At 37.2% G+C, this 13,638-nt stretch overlaps 1 protein-coding gene across 4 annotated transcripts in view; it reads left to right on the top strand.

Annotated features, from left to right (window-relative positions):
* LOC127840063 (uncharacterized) overlaps window positions 1–13,638 on the top strand; it is a 110,817-nt gene that overhangs the window by 92,498 nt on the left and 4,681 nt on the right. For 3 of the 4 annotated variants that reach the window (XM_052368450.1, XM_052368452.1, XM_052368451.1), the window contains exons 38-41: window positions 1,097–1,127; window positions 2,807–5,138; window positions 8,225–8,281; window positions 11,099–11,165. In XM_052368450.1, the coding sequence (XP_052224410.1) occupies window positions 1,097–1,127; window positions 2,807–5,138; window positions 8,225–8,281; window positions 11,099–11,165 (2,487 nt within the window). The remainder of the gene's footprint in view (window positions 1–1,096; window positions 1,128–2,806; window positions 5,139–8,224; window positions 8,282–11,098; window positions 11,166–13,638) is intronic. The other variant, XR_008030380.1, reaches the window with a different exon arrangement.

The following is a 13,638-nucleotide window of genomic DNA, read 5'->3' on the forward strand; positions in this document are numbered from 1 at the left end:
ATTATGCATTTGGTCACACTTATTTTTTAGTAACAGCTCTTGTGCCTTTTTAGCTCACCTGATTGCTCAGGTGAGCTTTTCTGACCGGTCTTTGTCCGTCGTATGTCCGTCCGTCCTTTAACATTTGCTCGTAAACACTCTAGAGGCCACATTTCTTGTCCCATCTTCATGAAACTTGGTCAGAAGCTTTGTCCCAATGAAATCTCGGATGAGTTCGAAACTGGGTTGTGACGGGTCAAAAACTAGGTCACTAGGTCAAAAAAAGAAAAACTTTGTAAACACTGTAGAAGTCACATTTTATGCCCAATCTTCATGTTACTTTGTCAAAATGTTTGTCTTAATGATATCTTGGTTGAGTTCAAAACTGGTTCCGATCCGTTGAAAAACATGGCCGCCAGTGGGCGGGGCAGTTTTCCTTATTTGGCTTTAGAGAAACCTTGTAAACACTGTAGAAGTCACAATTTTTGCCCAATCATCATGAAAGTTGGTCAAAACATTGGCCCTTTGAAATTTTCCATTAACTGTACATATAGTGCAATTCTTGTCCGGGCTATTTCTCAGCAACTAATGACCGGAATTCAATGAAACTTTATGGGAAGCTTCACTACCAAGAGGAGATGTGCATATTATCAGCGGGTTCTGGTCGGATGATTTTTCACAGAGTTATGGCCCTTTGAAATTTTCTATAAAAAATTCTTGTTCCCCCAACTGTACATATAGTGCAATTCTTGTCTGGGCTATTTCTCACCACTACTGACTGGAATTCAATGAAGCTTTATGGGAAGCTTAACTACCTTGAGGGGATGCGCATGTTATTTGTAGGTTCTGGTTAGATGATTTATTTAGAGAGTAATGGCCCTTTGAAATTTTTAAGTTGCTAAACCATTCATCGTATTATTTTGTCCAAAGTTATGCCCCTCAAGACGTTTGCTTTTATCTGAATATATTGTGCAATATTGTGACAAAAAAAACTTTGGGGAGCATAACCCGTCTCCGACGGTTTCTTGTTCATATTAAGTAAAGTAAAGGGAAATTATAATAGAACTTGTACATGTATGTCCTACTTGAACTCTATAAATTTCCTACTTGGTTTCAGGTTCATCCTCAGCTAGTGTTGAAAACAGCAGGTATGTAAATGTGTTACTGCTCTTATTTAGCATTTTAATAATCATAAGTTGTTATGTGTGATATTTATACACATTGTTAAGTTTTGAAAATGGCTATATACTGTGATACTACATTGCGGCTGGAACAAGAGACAAGTCCCAAAGATTAAATGGGTCTGAACTTAAGGTATCAGAGTCTAATAACAATAATTATTTATCCAAGGATCCTGTTTTTGTTAAAATCTCCGAGTCAGAAAGTGACAGGCATATTTGTCCACATCATCTCACTGTTTTATCTGATTTAGTCTATTTTATCTGTTAACATGGTCAGTCTGCTATTTTTGTGTCAGAATTCACTGAGTTATTTGGTGGGCATGGGGAGAATTGTCATTTTAGACTCTTAACCCATTTATGCCTAGTGGACTCTCCCATCCTTCTAAATTGTATCAATTTATTTCCAAAATTAGGGATGTCTAGTATATTTATTTCTATATTTAGAATATTTCTTACAGAAAATCTTTTAAGCAAACCGCGCAGACCCTGATTAGACACCGCATCATGCCGCGTCTCATCAGGGTCTACCCTGTTTGCAAAGGCCTTTTTCTAGACGCTAGGCATAAATGGGTTAACTAAGACAACTAGTACTGATGAGGAATTGTTACTTTCAGTGTTCATGCAAGTCACATATACCATTGATCATGGTATATTGGGAAAAAGTACTATTTTTTATATTTTTAAAGCATAAATACGTTTGTATCATAAATACTTTTGTATCAGTTTGTCATTGGAAGTATAATGGTCTGTATTTAAAGCATCAGGTAAGATATTTTGAATCTTAGCACCTGTACTTTGAAATGTTAAAACTGATGGGTTTGGTGCTGTGTGCAATAGATGCCTGGTTAATGTTTGTCCATTTATGTTACCATCATTATTCCCATTATCATCATCACACACGCCTTATTGATATCACATTTATGTCAACTTGTATTCACAGTTTAAATATGTTTTGGGACAGGGATTGTTGCCATATATCAAAGAAAAATATTAAATTTCTTATCAATTATTTGCTGTTCTGTTTAATCTCAAACATTTATAATGAAATATATCAAAATTTGTCCAAATAGTTTATTAAATATAAAAGCTCTGTTATGTTAATTGATAATTGCATTTAGCTTAAGTTTACTTCTTTAAGTAAAGAATGCTACATGCAAATTGTTCCTCTTGCATCAATTTTCCTGACATTCATTATTCAATATATGTCTAATTCATACACAAATCAATACACAATCAGCGGGTATAACAAGATAAAATCTCAGTAATTTTACAGGCAAATGGATTCAATATGTATTATTTGTTGTAACAAGTTTTCAAAACTTTGGGCAGCTGTAATGATTCATCTAAACCAAAAAAATTCCTTTGAGCCTCATTGTAAGAAGAATTTAAGATGCAGATAGCAGAGTTTTTATTGGAAAAGCTCTGCCATCAAAAAATATATGAGTTTTTCTGAAATCATAAATGCTCCAGAACACGGAATCTGATTATCAAATTTATAAGGGGTTCTGGTGCATTTATGACAATACAAGAGGGCAAGCTGTTCATATAAAACATTCTCTACAGTGCATTTCCTTTTTTAACAATTGAATTTTACTTCATTATTAATGGCAGTTGTATATTTTCATTAAGAAAAATAATTCTTGCAGAAATATAACAACTGCAAACAAAACAACTGCTTCTACGCACAAAACAACTGCAGCCTCAAAAACAATCAAAAGCAGTCCGACAGCCCAAAAGTCATCAAGAAGACATAGAAGTGGTTCAAGAGAAAGACGACATTCAAGATCTCCCAGAAGTTCTAGAAGACATGACAGAAGTAGAGATCGACACAATAAATCTTCAAGAAGAACATCAAGATCAAGTCGATATGAAACCAGCAAAAGTCACTCACAAAAGCGACACAGAAGTAATGAGAGAGATAATGAGATATGTAAAGAAAAAAGAGCTAAGATAGATGCATCTATTTCTGAAAATACTGATCGAACTAAAGAAGATACTAAAAAATCGACAAAACTAGCCAAGACAGTTGAAGAAGATACTACAATTACAACTATTGACTTGGAACAAGTTACAAGTCCTGAGGATATTTTTGATGAAGGTGATATGCTAACTGAAGAGGACATGAGAATACTTGAACTGCAACTTTTAAAGCAGTCAGAACTGGATGAAGATGAATTAGCTGTACATGAAGATTTGGAAGATGCAAACATTCAGGAAGTCAGTGATACTGAAGAAGCATATGTAAGTGTTTCTGATAACATCAAAGGAGAATTAGATTCTGCAAATAGAAAAGGTAACAGTTGGGCTGAAGGTGGTGTTTTAAAAGAAAACCAGATATCTGTTATAATAGAATTAACCGTTGACAGTCCAATCAATGTGTCTGGACAAAATAAAGAAAACACCGATAAAGCTTTAGAGAACACAGCAGAGCATGCTGCTTTGCAGGGTGATATTGTTGTGGCTGTGGATGTTCCTGGAAGTGATAAAACTGATTCAGGTAAAAAGGGTGAAGGAAACAAAAGCCTCACCAAAGGTATTGATGTAACAGGAGGTAACAGCATCGTTCAGAGGCCAGAGGTTGAATCATCATCAGATGTAGTACATGTTAATATTGAGATACATGAAACATCAGAATTGGGTATAAGAAAGGCTACAGTTCCAAATGCTTCAATGGTGTCTACATCTACAGTGGAGAAACGCATTGCTAGTAGTGCACAATCTGTTCCTGAAAAAGATTTAAGTACACAAGCACAAAAGGACCAAAGTACAGTATCCTCAGAAAATATCAATTCTGAGGGCAGTACATTGGCATCAGAAAAAGTTCACTTAGAAATCATTGATACTGAAAAGGAAGCAAAATTTAAAAATGATTTCAAAGAAAATGATGAATTAGGAGCTTTTTCTGATAAGGATTCAGAGCAAGAGTTTGGCAATCATGATGAAGATTTTATCACGTCTCAGCTTGGTGAAGGGTTTGTCACAGTTGATGACATTGAAGATGAAAATACAGGCAAAGTTAATAATATACAAGAAAAAACAGTTCTTGAAATTTTGGGACCAAGAACATTTGAAAAAGAAGTTCTTGGTAATGAAAGCAAAAGATTAGAAGAATCTAATGAGAAAACTGACACAACTCATTGGTCAAGTAAAGGTAATCATCTTCAGACAACAGGAGTAAACAAAGCAGATTTTGAAGGAAAATCACCGTATTGTGACAAAGCAGATACTGTAGATTTTGTTAAGCTTAATAAAGAATCAAACACTGAGGAGATTTATGAACATAACAGTCAAGCTCAGAATGCTGATGTTATTGATTTGAAAGAAGATGAAAAAGAAATACTGAGACCTGCCAATATCAAAAGTCCTATCTCATTTGATACTGTTAACGTTGACATTCAGACAGAAAGAAATAAGGAGCATCCTGAATATCAAGACCATGAAACAAAGTCAGATAAAACAGCTCTCATCATAGTTTTAGATGAGAAAGTTGACAAATATCAAGATGATTCAGTTATTTTTAATGCTGGTACAGGCACAAAAAATGAACACACTGATAACAATACTCAAGACAGCCAAATGGTTGCTGAGGATATTGATCTGATGGATGAGTTGGAGAAAGCTCTTGCAAATGATGAACAATTTTTTAATTCAGAGCAGGATGATGAAGCAAACATTACTGATGAAGAAACAGGCGAAGACATCATCCATGCAGATTCCATGAACAATGACACAAATTTTGGCCTAAAATCAGATCACCCTGAACAAGATTCAATAATTGAAGATAAAACCATCATTGAACCAAAGTCTGATGTGGGGGTTGATAATGAACCAGACAAAATGAAAGAAGCAGCAGGAGCAGCAGATAATGATGATGAAGATAAATCTGATGCAGACAGTGAGGGGAGTTTTGACATGGACAATTTTGTACTAGTTGATGATGCAGATGAAGATGAAGATATCGAAGATGAACCTGATTCTGTAAGTATCTTTGTTAGAGGCCATTTCAGGATGAGCCAGCGAGGTTTGTGGGATCCTTGATAACCTTGTTAATATTGATATAAACTATAAAAAAATTGTTACCTTGGTTGTAAATTATTTAGAGTTTTGTTATAGCATTGTATGTTACTATTGATTGTATTGAATTGTTTAGAAAACTTTGTTATCACTGTGATTACCAAAGCACTGTAAATATTTTTATTTCATAGACCTTTCTTTGTAAGGTAAGTTTTGGTTGTCTTACTGCAAATGTAAGTATATACCAATTGAAACTACTATGTAAGAGTTTATATTTGTTTATATTTATTTTCTTTTAACAAATGAATTATATGCAATAAATTTACATTCAGCCTATGTCCAAGTGGATCTCATACAACTGTAAGGCATATTTACAGCAAGTGTATGGTTCGAGGACCCATATTCATAAAGATCCTCAGCAAAATTGTTAAATAGTTCTTGAATTCAATACAGTGTATTAGTTTTATTGAAAACCAAGAACAACCTTCACTAATATCAGTATTGGATTAAAACTTAATAATGAATATATTATAGCTACTGCATACTTCGCTCTTTTACATTTATGAAATTGTGACTAAAAGACTTCCAGTATTATGAATATGGGACCTATTATTGAATCAGACAAACATACATGATAGTAAATTATTGAATTGTACAAACATATTTGTATGTGAAAGTAAAGGTGGTTCATCCTTGATTCCCACATACAAGCTTCACAAATGAAGAATCCATGCATTTATTTCATAGCCAGGCCTCCACAATGGTTTAGGAACCATTGAAGAAACCCTCGATTATGCAAAGGTCCATTTGTCTTTGGTTTCCAATTATTGTGCATTATTTTTTATTGCATTGAGATGTGTACTGTCTCAACAATTGAGTGGTATTTGTATGAATGTATCTGAAGTTTTGACTGTCTTAATGGGGCCTTTTTTATCTCTCTGTTTTATTATTTATACTGAACTGAAAGGATTTGCTGTATTCAGTTTTAGCCTTTGTGTTTGGCAAATTATTCTGGGTCTGATAAAGAACCTCTTTGTACATGTTCTGAGGTACAGGAATTCCGTTACTGTGATGAGTTGGACCAGGGAGGTCACCTCAATTATGAACCCCAAGATATTGTCAACCAGATCAGCAATCTGTGCAGTCCTTTCTTGTCTGTGTGCAGTAAGAGTTTTCACACTGAATTTTTTGTCTTTGATATAAGAAAACTCTTCATTCCTAGAGAAATTTCCGCAAGCCTTTTTTTGCAACAGTATCTGGAAGCTCTCTGTGCGATAGGAAGAAGTTCCTGTGACTGTAATTTTCTATGTCATGTCCATTGTTTGTTAACCCAACCAGGAGAGAGAGGCACCCATTTGTTGACACCTGTACGTAAAATTATGTTTAATTGGTCATCATCTTCAATGAGCAAAGTGAACAGTATAAGAGAGAGTGGGCCACCCTGACTGACACCATTGCTGATTTGGAGTTGCTGCACTTGCACTCTATTCCACAAGTTATGTAACATCCAGGTGGCTTTGTTTCACAAGTCAATTGCAGCTTAAGAGAAGGTAGTTGGTAATGTTTTCGAAAATTCGATAAATCTTCTTATTTTTGTTGATCACTCCCATGGACATGCAGCTCTCCGCACAAAGGGAGCCCTCAGCTGCAGGTGCTCAAGACTGCCATACGTGGAATTACAAGGCATGAGGTCGGGCTTTCTATGATTCAAGGGGGACTCCACAGGGAGAGCAACATAATGCAAAGATCCATCGTTGTCCACCATTTGAGTGGAAAGTGTTGCATCGTGTTTGTACGCACTTTGGTTGAGTGCATCCGTTTTCAGCAGTCATTTATTTTACAACATCTCCTTGTCATAGGAGACTTCCCAGCCAAGGCTGTAGAGCGTCTTATGACCTTGGTTTTTTTGTCTGAGTGATCCTTCTCATACCAGTAAGAATCATAGAGAGGTGGCTGATGAATGTTTGGGACGCCCGGCCAGGAGTTTACACTCCCGCTGGCATAGCTATCGAGTAATAGAGGTGCTCAAACCACCACACTCCATTAGGGATCTGCTTCATGATAGTTGTTTGTGTTACATTATGTCCATGAAAACCCTTAGTTGGGTTGGGCCAACTTTTTAGCAAAGTTGTATTACTCACTGATTGGTTTCAGGAATGTTATTAGCATACAAAGATTTTTATACAATGTAAGGGTTTTCAATAAATTGACAGAATACCAGACCGTTTATAAAGGATTAGGTACATTTTATATTGCATTTGTAATGAGTAAACAAAAATGTGATCACCAAATGATGGTATTGTCAGAGAATCAATACTTTATTGAAAACCTTAACAAGTATATTTAAGAAAAACTGTGGCAATGTTGTATGTGAGAGCCACATGATTGTATGAATGTATGAAAATGAATGATAATATTAGCTTTGTGATACTTTCCGGATTGTGTGTGATTAAAAAATTACAAAACGATTTGTTGTATAATTGATAATGCTCTCTTATTGTTATACCATGTTTGTTGTTTGTTCTTAAATGATTTTATTTTTCAATTTATCCTATACTATTTCAAGTATAAGTCAGGGTCTTTCCACTAAGGAATAGGTTTGTAAATCAGAATAAAGAAGATCAAGCAACAAAGCATGGTATTCAAATCAGGTCTTTTTCTCAACGTTTTTGAACTCATGTTCATTTCTTCCACTGATTTGAGAGTGTGACCTATACCTGGGAATAATCTATTTTCTGAAAATTTGGAAAAGTATTATTGCTGGATTTGTAATTTTTATAATATTTGATAAAACTTACAGAAAACAGAAGAAATTAAATATAAAGATATCAATTAAGTGGTTATTACCACTTCATATTCAATATTTCAGTACTTGAGAGCTCTATTTCCAACCATCTGAAAGTAAAACCATAAAAGTTGAAACCATCAATTGAGAAATTTGGGACTGGAATTTGGTGGTAAAAAGTTGCCATTGCAAATATGATCAAGTAAAGGCTATTAAATCATCAAAATAAAAAACCTGTAATGAATAATTTCTGTAAATGTTATAGGGCGAGTATCCTGGCAGCAGTTGGATGAGCAAAGAACAGGGACCAGCTGATGAGTTTGTAAGTTTCAAATGCTAAAACATGAATACAGGAACCAGCTGATGAGTGTGTAAGTTTCAAATGGTAACACATGAATACAGGGAGCAGCTGATGAGTTTGTAAGTTTCAAATGGTAAAACATGATAACAGGGACCAACTGATGAGTTTGTAAGTTTTAAATGGTAAAATATGATAACAGGGACCAACTGATGAGTTTGTAAGTTTCAAATGGTAAAACATAATAACAGGGACCAGCTGATGAGTTTGTAAGTTTAAAATGGTAAAACATAATAACAGGGACCAGTTGATGAGTTTGTAAGTTTCAAATGGTAAAATATGAATACAGGGACCAGCTGATGAATTTGTAAGTTTCCAATGGTAAAACATGAATACAGGCACCAGCTGATGAGTTTGTAAGTTTCCAATGGTAAAACATGAATATAGGTCCCTGATGAGTTTGTAAGTTTCCAATGGTAAAACATGATAACAGGGACCAACTTTTGAGTTTGTAAGTTTCAAATGGTAAAACATAATAACAGGGACCAACTGATGAGTTTGAAAGTTTCAAATGGTAAAACATAATAACAGGGACCAGCTAATGAGTTTGTAAGTTTCCAATGGTAAAACATAATAACAGGGACCAGCTGATGAGTTTGTAAGTTTCAAATGGTAAAACATAATAACAGGGACCAGCTAATGAGTTTGTAAGTTTCCAATGGTAAAACATGAATACACATACAGAATTTAAGCAAATTGTACGATTGTCGCTCTATGAAAACTGGGCTTAAAGCATGTGTGTGAAGTGTCATCTTGCACGGGCTAATCTGGAATAACACTGCTTTTATGGAATTTTTTGTGAGAATGAAATCTTGTTTTAATGAAAATCCAGTTCAAGTTGAAAGTATAGTCCATGGTTAGCCTGCGTGGACTGTACATGCCAATCTGGGACGACACTTTAGGCACATGCAGCCTGCGTGGACTGTACATGCCAATCTGGGACGACACTTTAGGCACATGCAGCCTGTGTGGACTGTACAGGCCAATCTGGGAGGACACTTTAGGCACATGCAGCCTGTGTGGACTGTACAGGCCAATCTGGGAGGACACTTTAGGCACATGCAGCCTGTGTGGACTGTACAGGCCAATCTGGGACGACACTTTAGGCACATGCAGCCTGTGTGGACTGTACAGGCCAATCTGGGAGGACACTTTAGGCACATGCAGCCTGTGTGGACTGTACATGCCAATCTGGGACGACACTTTAGGCACATGCAGCCTGTGTGGACTGTACAGGCCAATCTGGGACGACACTTTAGGCACATGCAGCCTGTGTGGACTGTACAGGCCAATCTGGGACGACACTTGGCACATGCAGCCTGTGTGGACTGTACAGGCCAATCTGGGACAACACTTTAGGCACATGCAGCCTGTGTGGACTGTACATGCCAATCTGGGACGACACTTTAGGCACATGCAGCCTGTGTGGACTGTACAGGCCAATCTGGGACGACACTTTAGGCACATGCAGCCTGTGTGGACTGTACAGGCCAATCTGGGACGACACTTTAGGCACATGCAGCCTGTGTGGACTGTACAGGCCAATCTGGGACGACACTTGGCACATGCAGCCTGTGTGGACTGTACATGCCAATCTGGGACGACACTTTAGGCACATGCAGCCTGTGTGGACTGTACAGGCCAATCTGGGACGACACTTGGCACATGCAGCCTGTGTGGACTGTACATGCCAATCTGGGACGACACTTTAGGCACATGCAGCCTGTGTGGACTGTACAGGCCAATCTGGGAGGACACTTTAGGCACATGCAGCCTGTGTGGACTGTACAGGCCAATCTGGGACGACACTTTAGGCACATGCAGCCTGTGTGGACTGTACATGCCAATCTGGGACGACACTTGGCACATGCAGCCTGTGTGGACTGTACAGGCCAATCTGGGACGACACTTTAGGCACATGCAGCCTGTGTGGACTGTACAGGCCAATCTGGGACGACACTTGGCACATGCAGCCTGTGTGGACTGTACAGGCCAATCTGGGACGACACTTGGCACATGCAGCCTGTGTGGACTGTACAGGCCAATCTGGGACGACACTTTAGGCACATGCAGCCTGTGTGGACTGTACAGGCCAATCTGGGACGACACTTGGCACATGCAGCCTGTGTGGACTGTACAGGCCAATCTGGGACGACACTTTAGGCACATGCAGCCTGTGTGGACTGTACAGGCCAATCTGGGACGACACTTTAGGCACATGCAGCCTGTGTGGACTGTACATGCCAATCTGGGACGACACTTTAGGCACATGCAGCCTGTGTGGACTGTACAGGCCAATCTGGGACGACACTTTAGGCACATGCAGTAGTCCATGGTTAGCCTGTGTGGACTGTACAGGCCAATCTGGGACGACACTTGGCACATGCAGCCTGTGTGGACTGTACAGGCCAATCTGGGACGACACTTTAGGCACATGCATTTAACTAATTTTCCCAGAGCACGGCTCATGTTTTTCTTTCTGTTATTATGTTTATTTGTTATATTAGGTGTGTGATTACTTCTGACCAAAATTGTTGTCACTTTAGCAGCACAAGACTATGACGGACTTTAAAAAAAACTGTTTCTAACAGCTGCATGATTTTGCAAGGGTTTGTTTGAATGCGGACATTTATCAATTAAATTATATAACGTTATACTTGGCTTCTGTTCTGGTTTCAACTAATAAAACTTACCCTAGGCATTCTTAATTTAGACAATGAATGTTGTCATATTTACCTCACAATAATATTGTCATAATTACCACCTACACACCCATTATAGAGACCAGAAGGAAATAGAAGCAGCAGCATGGAAGGTGTACCTAAGTCCAGGGGGGACAGTAAGAGTGGTGAGTTTATTGTGATCTTACATATTCAGTCAACAGATGCTCCTTTCTGCATATTTATTCAGACAAGAAAGGAGCTTTTTTTTCAAGTATCTGCATTTAAATAAAAAAGTAGTTTTGTCTTAAAGATTAAATTTTAATATTCAATAATTAGGTTATTGTTCGTATATCAAAGGGTCTATTTGTCTAATAAATTATATAAATATGAGTCACACTATGCGTCTGTATGTTCTGTCTCAGCCACAACTTTTCATTTAATGATGGATTTGAAATAACTATGCTCATATGTAAACGAGTATAAGATGACTTTTTGCGTGTAACGCCTGTCTCCTTTCATCAAAAATGGTCATACTTATGAGCTCAAAAGTAAAATTTAAAAAAGGTCGCCTTGGCGTAGTGGATATGGTGACCCCCTTGAGACCAGGAGGTCATGGGTTCGATCCCCACTGTGGGAGCTTTCTTTAGATTTCCCCCATAGACACCAAGTACTGGTTCTAGTCCCAGGAAATGGACTCAAAATGTTTCAAATAAGTCCTAGTCTTTCTATGCAATTTAGCTAAAATAAAAAGGTAAAATAAGCCATTAAACAGCGTGAAAATTCCTGTCTTAACCATAAATTGATGGATTTTAAATTAACTTGGCACAAAATTAATGTAAACCAGCATATGATGAGTTGTCGCATGAAACACTTATCCCCCTACCTCAAAAGTCAAGTTCACGTTAAAGGTCAAAGTTCAAATTTGGTCATATAACAGCTTGTCCAGACTATACATTCATCATGCAATTTAAAAAGATGCCGTGTGACATGTAACTCCCATTTCTTTACCTAAAAGGTCAAGGTCACACTTAGAGGTCAAATGTTGAATGGCAATAAAACAGCTTCCCCGGACTGTAACTTTAAAATTTGTCCATAAAACAACTTTTCCGGCCTGTAACTTTAAAATTTGGCCATAAAACAGCTTGTCCGGACTGTAATTAACAATTTGGCCATAAAACAGCTTGTCAGGACTGTAACTTTAAATTTGGCCATAAAACAACTTTTCCGGCCTGTAACTTTAAAATTTGGCCATAAAACAGCTTGTCCGGACTCTTACTTAACAATTTGGCCATAAAACAGCTTGTCCGGACTGTAACTTAACAATTTGGCCATAAAACAGCTTGACAGACTGTAACTTAACAATTTGGCCATAAAACAGCTTGTCCGGACTGTAGCTTAACAATTTGGCCATAAAACAGCTTGACAGACTGTAACTTAACAATTTGGCCATAAAAGAGCTAGTCCGGACTGTAACTTAACAATTTGGCCATAAAACAGCTTGTCCGGACTGTAACTTAACAATTTGGCCATAAAACAGCTTGTCCGGACTGTAACTTAACAATTTGGCCATAAAACAGCTTGTCCGGACTGTAACTTAACAATTTGGCCATAAAACAGCTTGTCCAGACTGTGACTTAACAATTTGGCCATAAAACAGCTTGACAGACTGTAACTTAACAATTTGGCCATAAAACAGCTTGTCCGGACTGTAACTTAACAATTTGGCCATAAAAGAGCTAGTCCGGACTGTTATATTGTAACTCATCATGCAATTTAAAAGTTACTTACCGCTAATGTCTTCAATAATGAGATGGAGTAGGTGTATAACTCTCCCTTCCTCAAACGTCAAGGTCATACTTAGATGTCAAATGTGGCATTTGGACAGAGAACAGTTTCTTTTTGACAGTCATAGAGTTATGAAATGAAAATTGAAATTGGGGGGGTGGGGCATCCATGTCTTGTGAACGCGTGTGCTGCTTCATATTGTTAGAAAATGTTGAGTCTTTTTCATATTTATTACGGTTAATGTAAAGGAGTGTTTGTCACAAAGTAAATCAACTGAATTATTCCAATATGTTAAAAAAACTCTTTTGTACACAATTTGCATATCTCAGATGTTTCTTGTGGACTTCTAAAACCCTTGCAATTGATTACGTTCAATTTAGAAATAATTCAACAGGCTTAATATTTTTCGTAGTGAGATTACAACCTTATGATATTGACATAAAATTGCTTAATATCTCCAAGTTGTCTTTTGTGGTGGCTGTTTACGGATACTGACTTTTGACATACATCAACATTTCAACTGCTCTGATCATGTTCAATTTTTTGCAAATCAGCGAAATGGTGATGAGGGCGGAAACATCTGATAATTGTCTTTCGTATACACTGTATGTAATAAATACATTCTGAAAGCTTGAGCCATTGTATGTGTCATCAAATATGTCAAAAGATGGTGTCGCCGTGATCTTAAAGCCACACACCTTGAAATGAAATACATGTTAATCAATACATACAGATGCAATTTGAAAGTGTGTAAAATTGTCTTTAAATCTATATCCTAGTTAGCAAGTAGTTTTAAAATCATAAGTAGGATTTCTATACGTAAACGTCCATTTCGACAAACGCGATTATTTAAAAGTTTTAAAGCGCAAAAAA

Source organism: Dreissena polymorpha, chromosome 7 (assembly GCF_020536995.1).
Source record: "Dreissena polymorpha isolate Duluth1 chromosome 7, UMN_Dpol_1.0, whole genome shotgun sequence".
NCBI lineage: Eukaryota > Metazoa > Mollusca > Bivalvia > Myida > Dreissenidae > Dreissena > Dreissena polymorpha.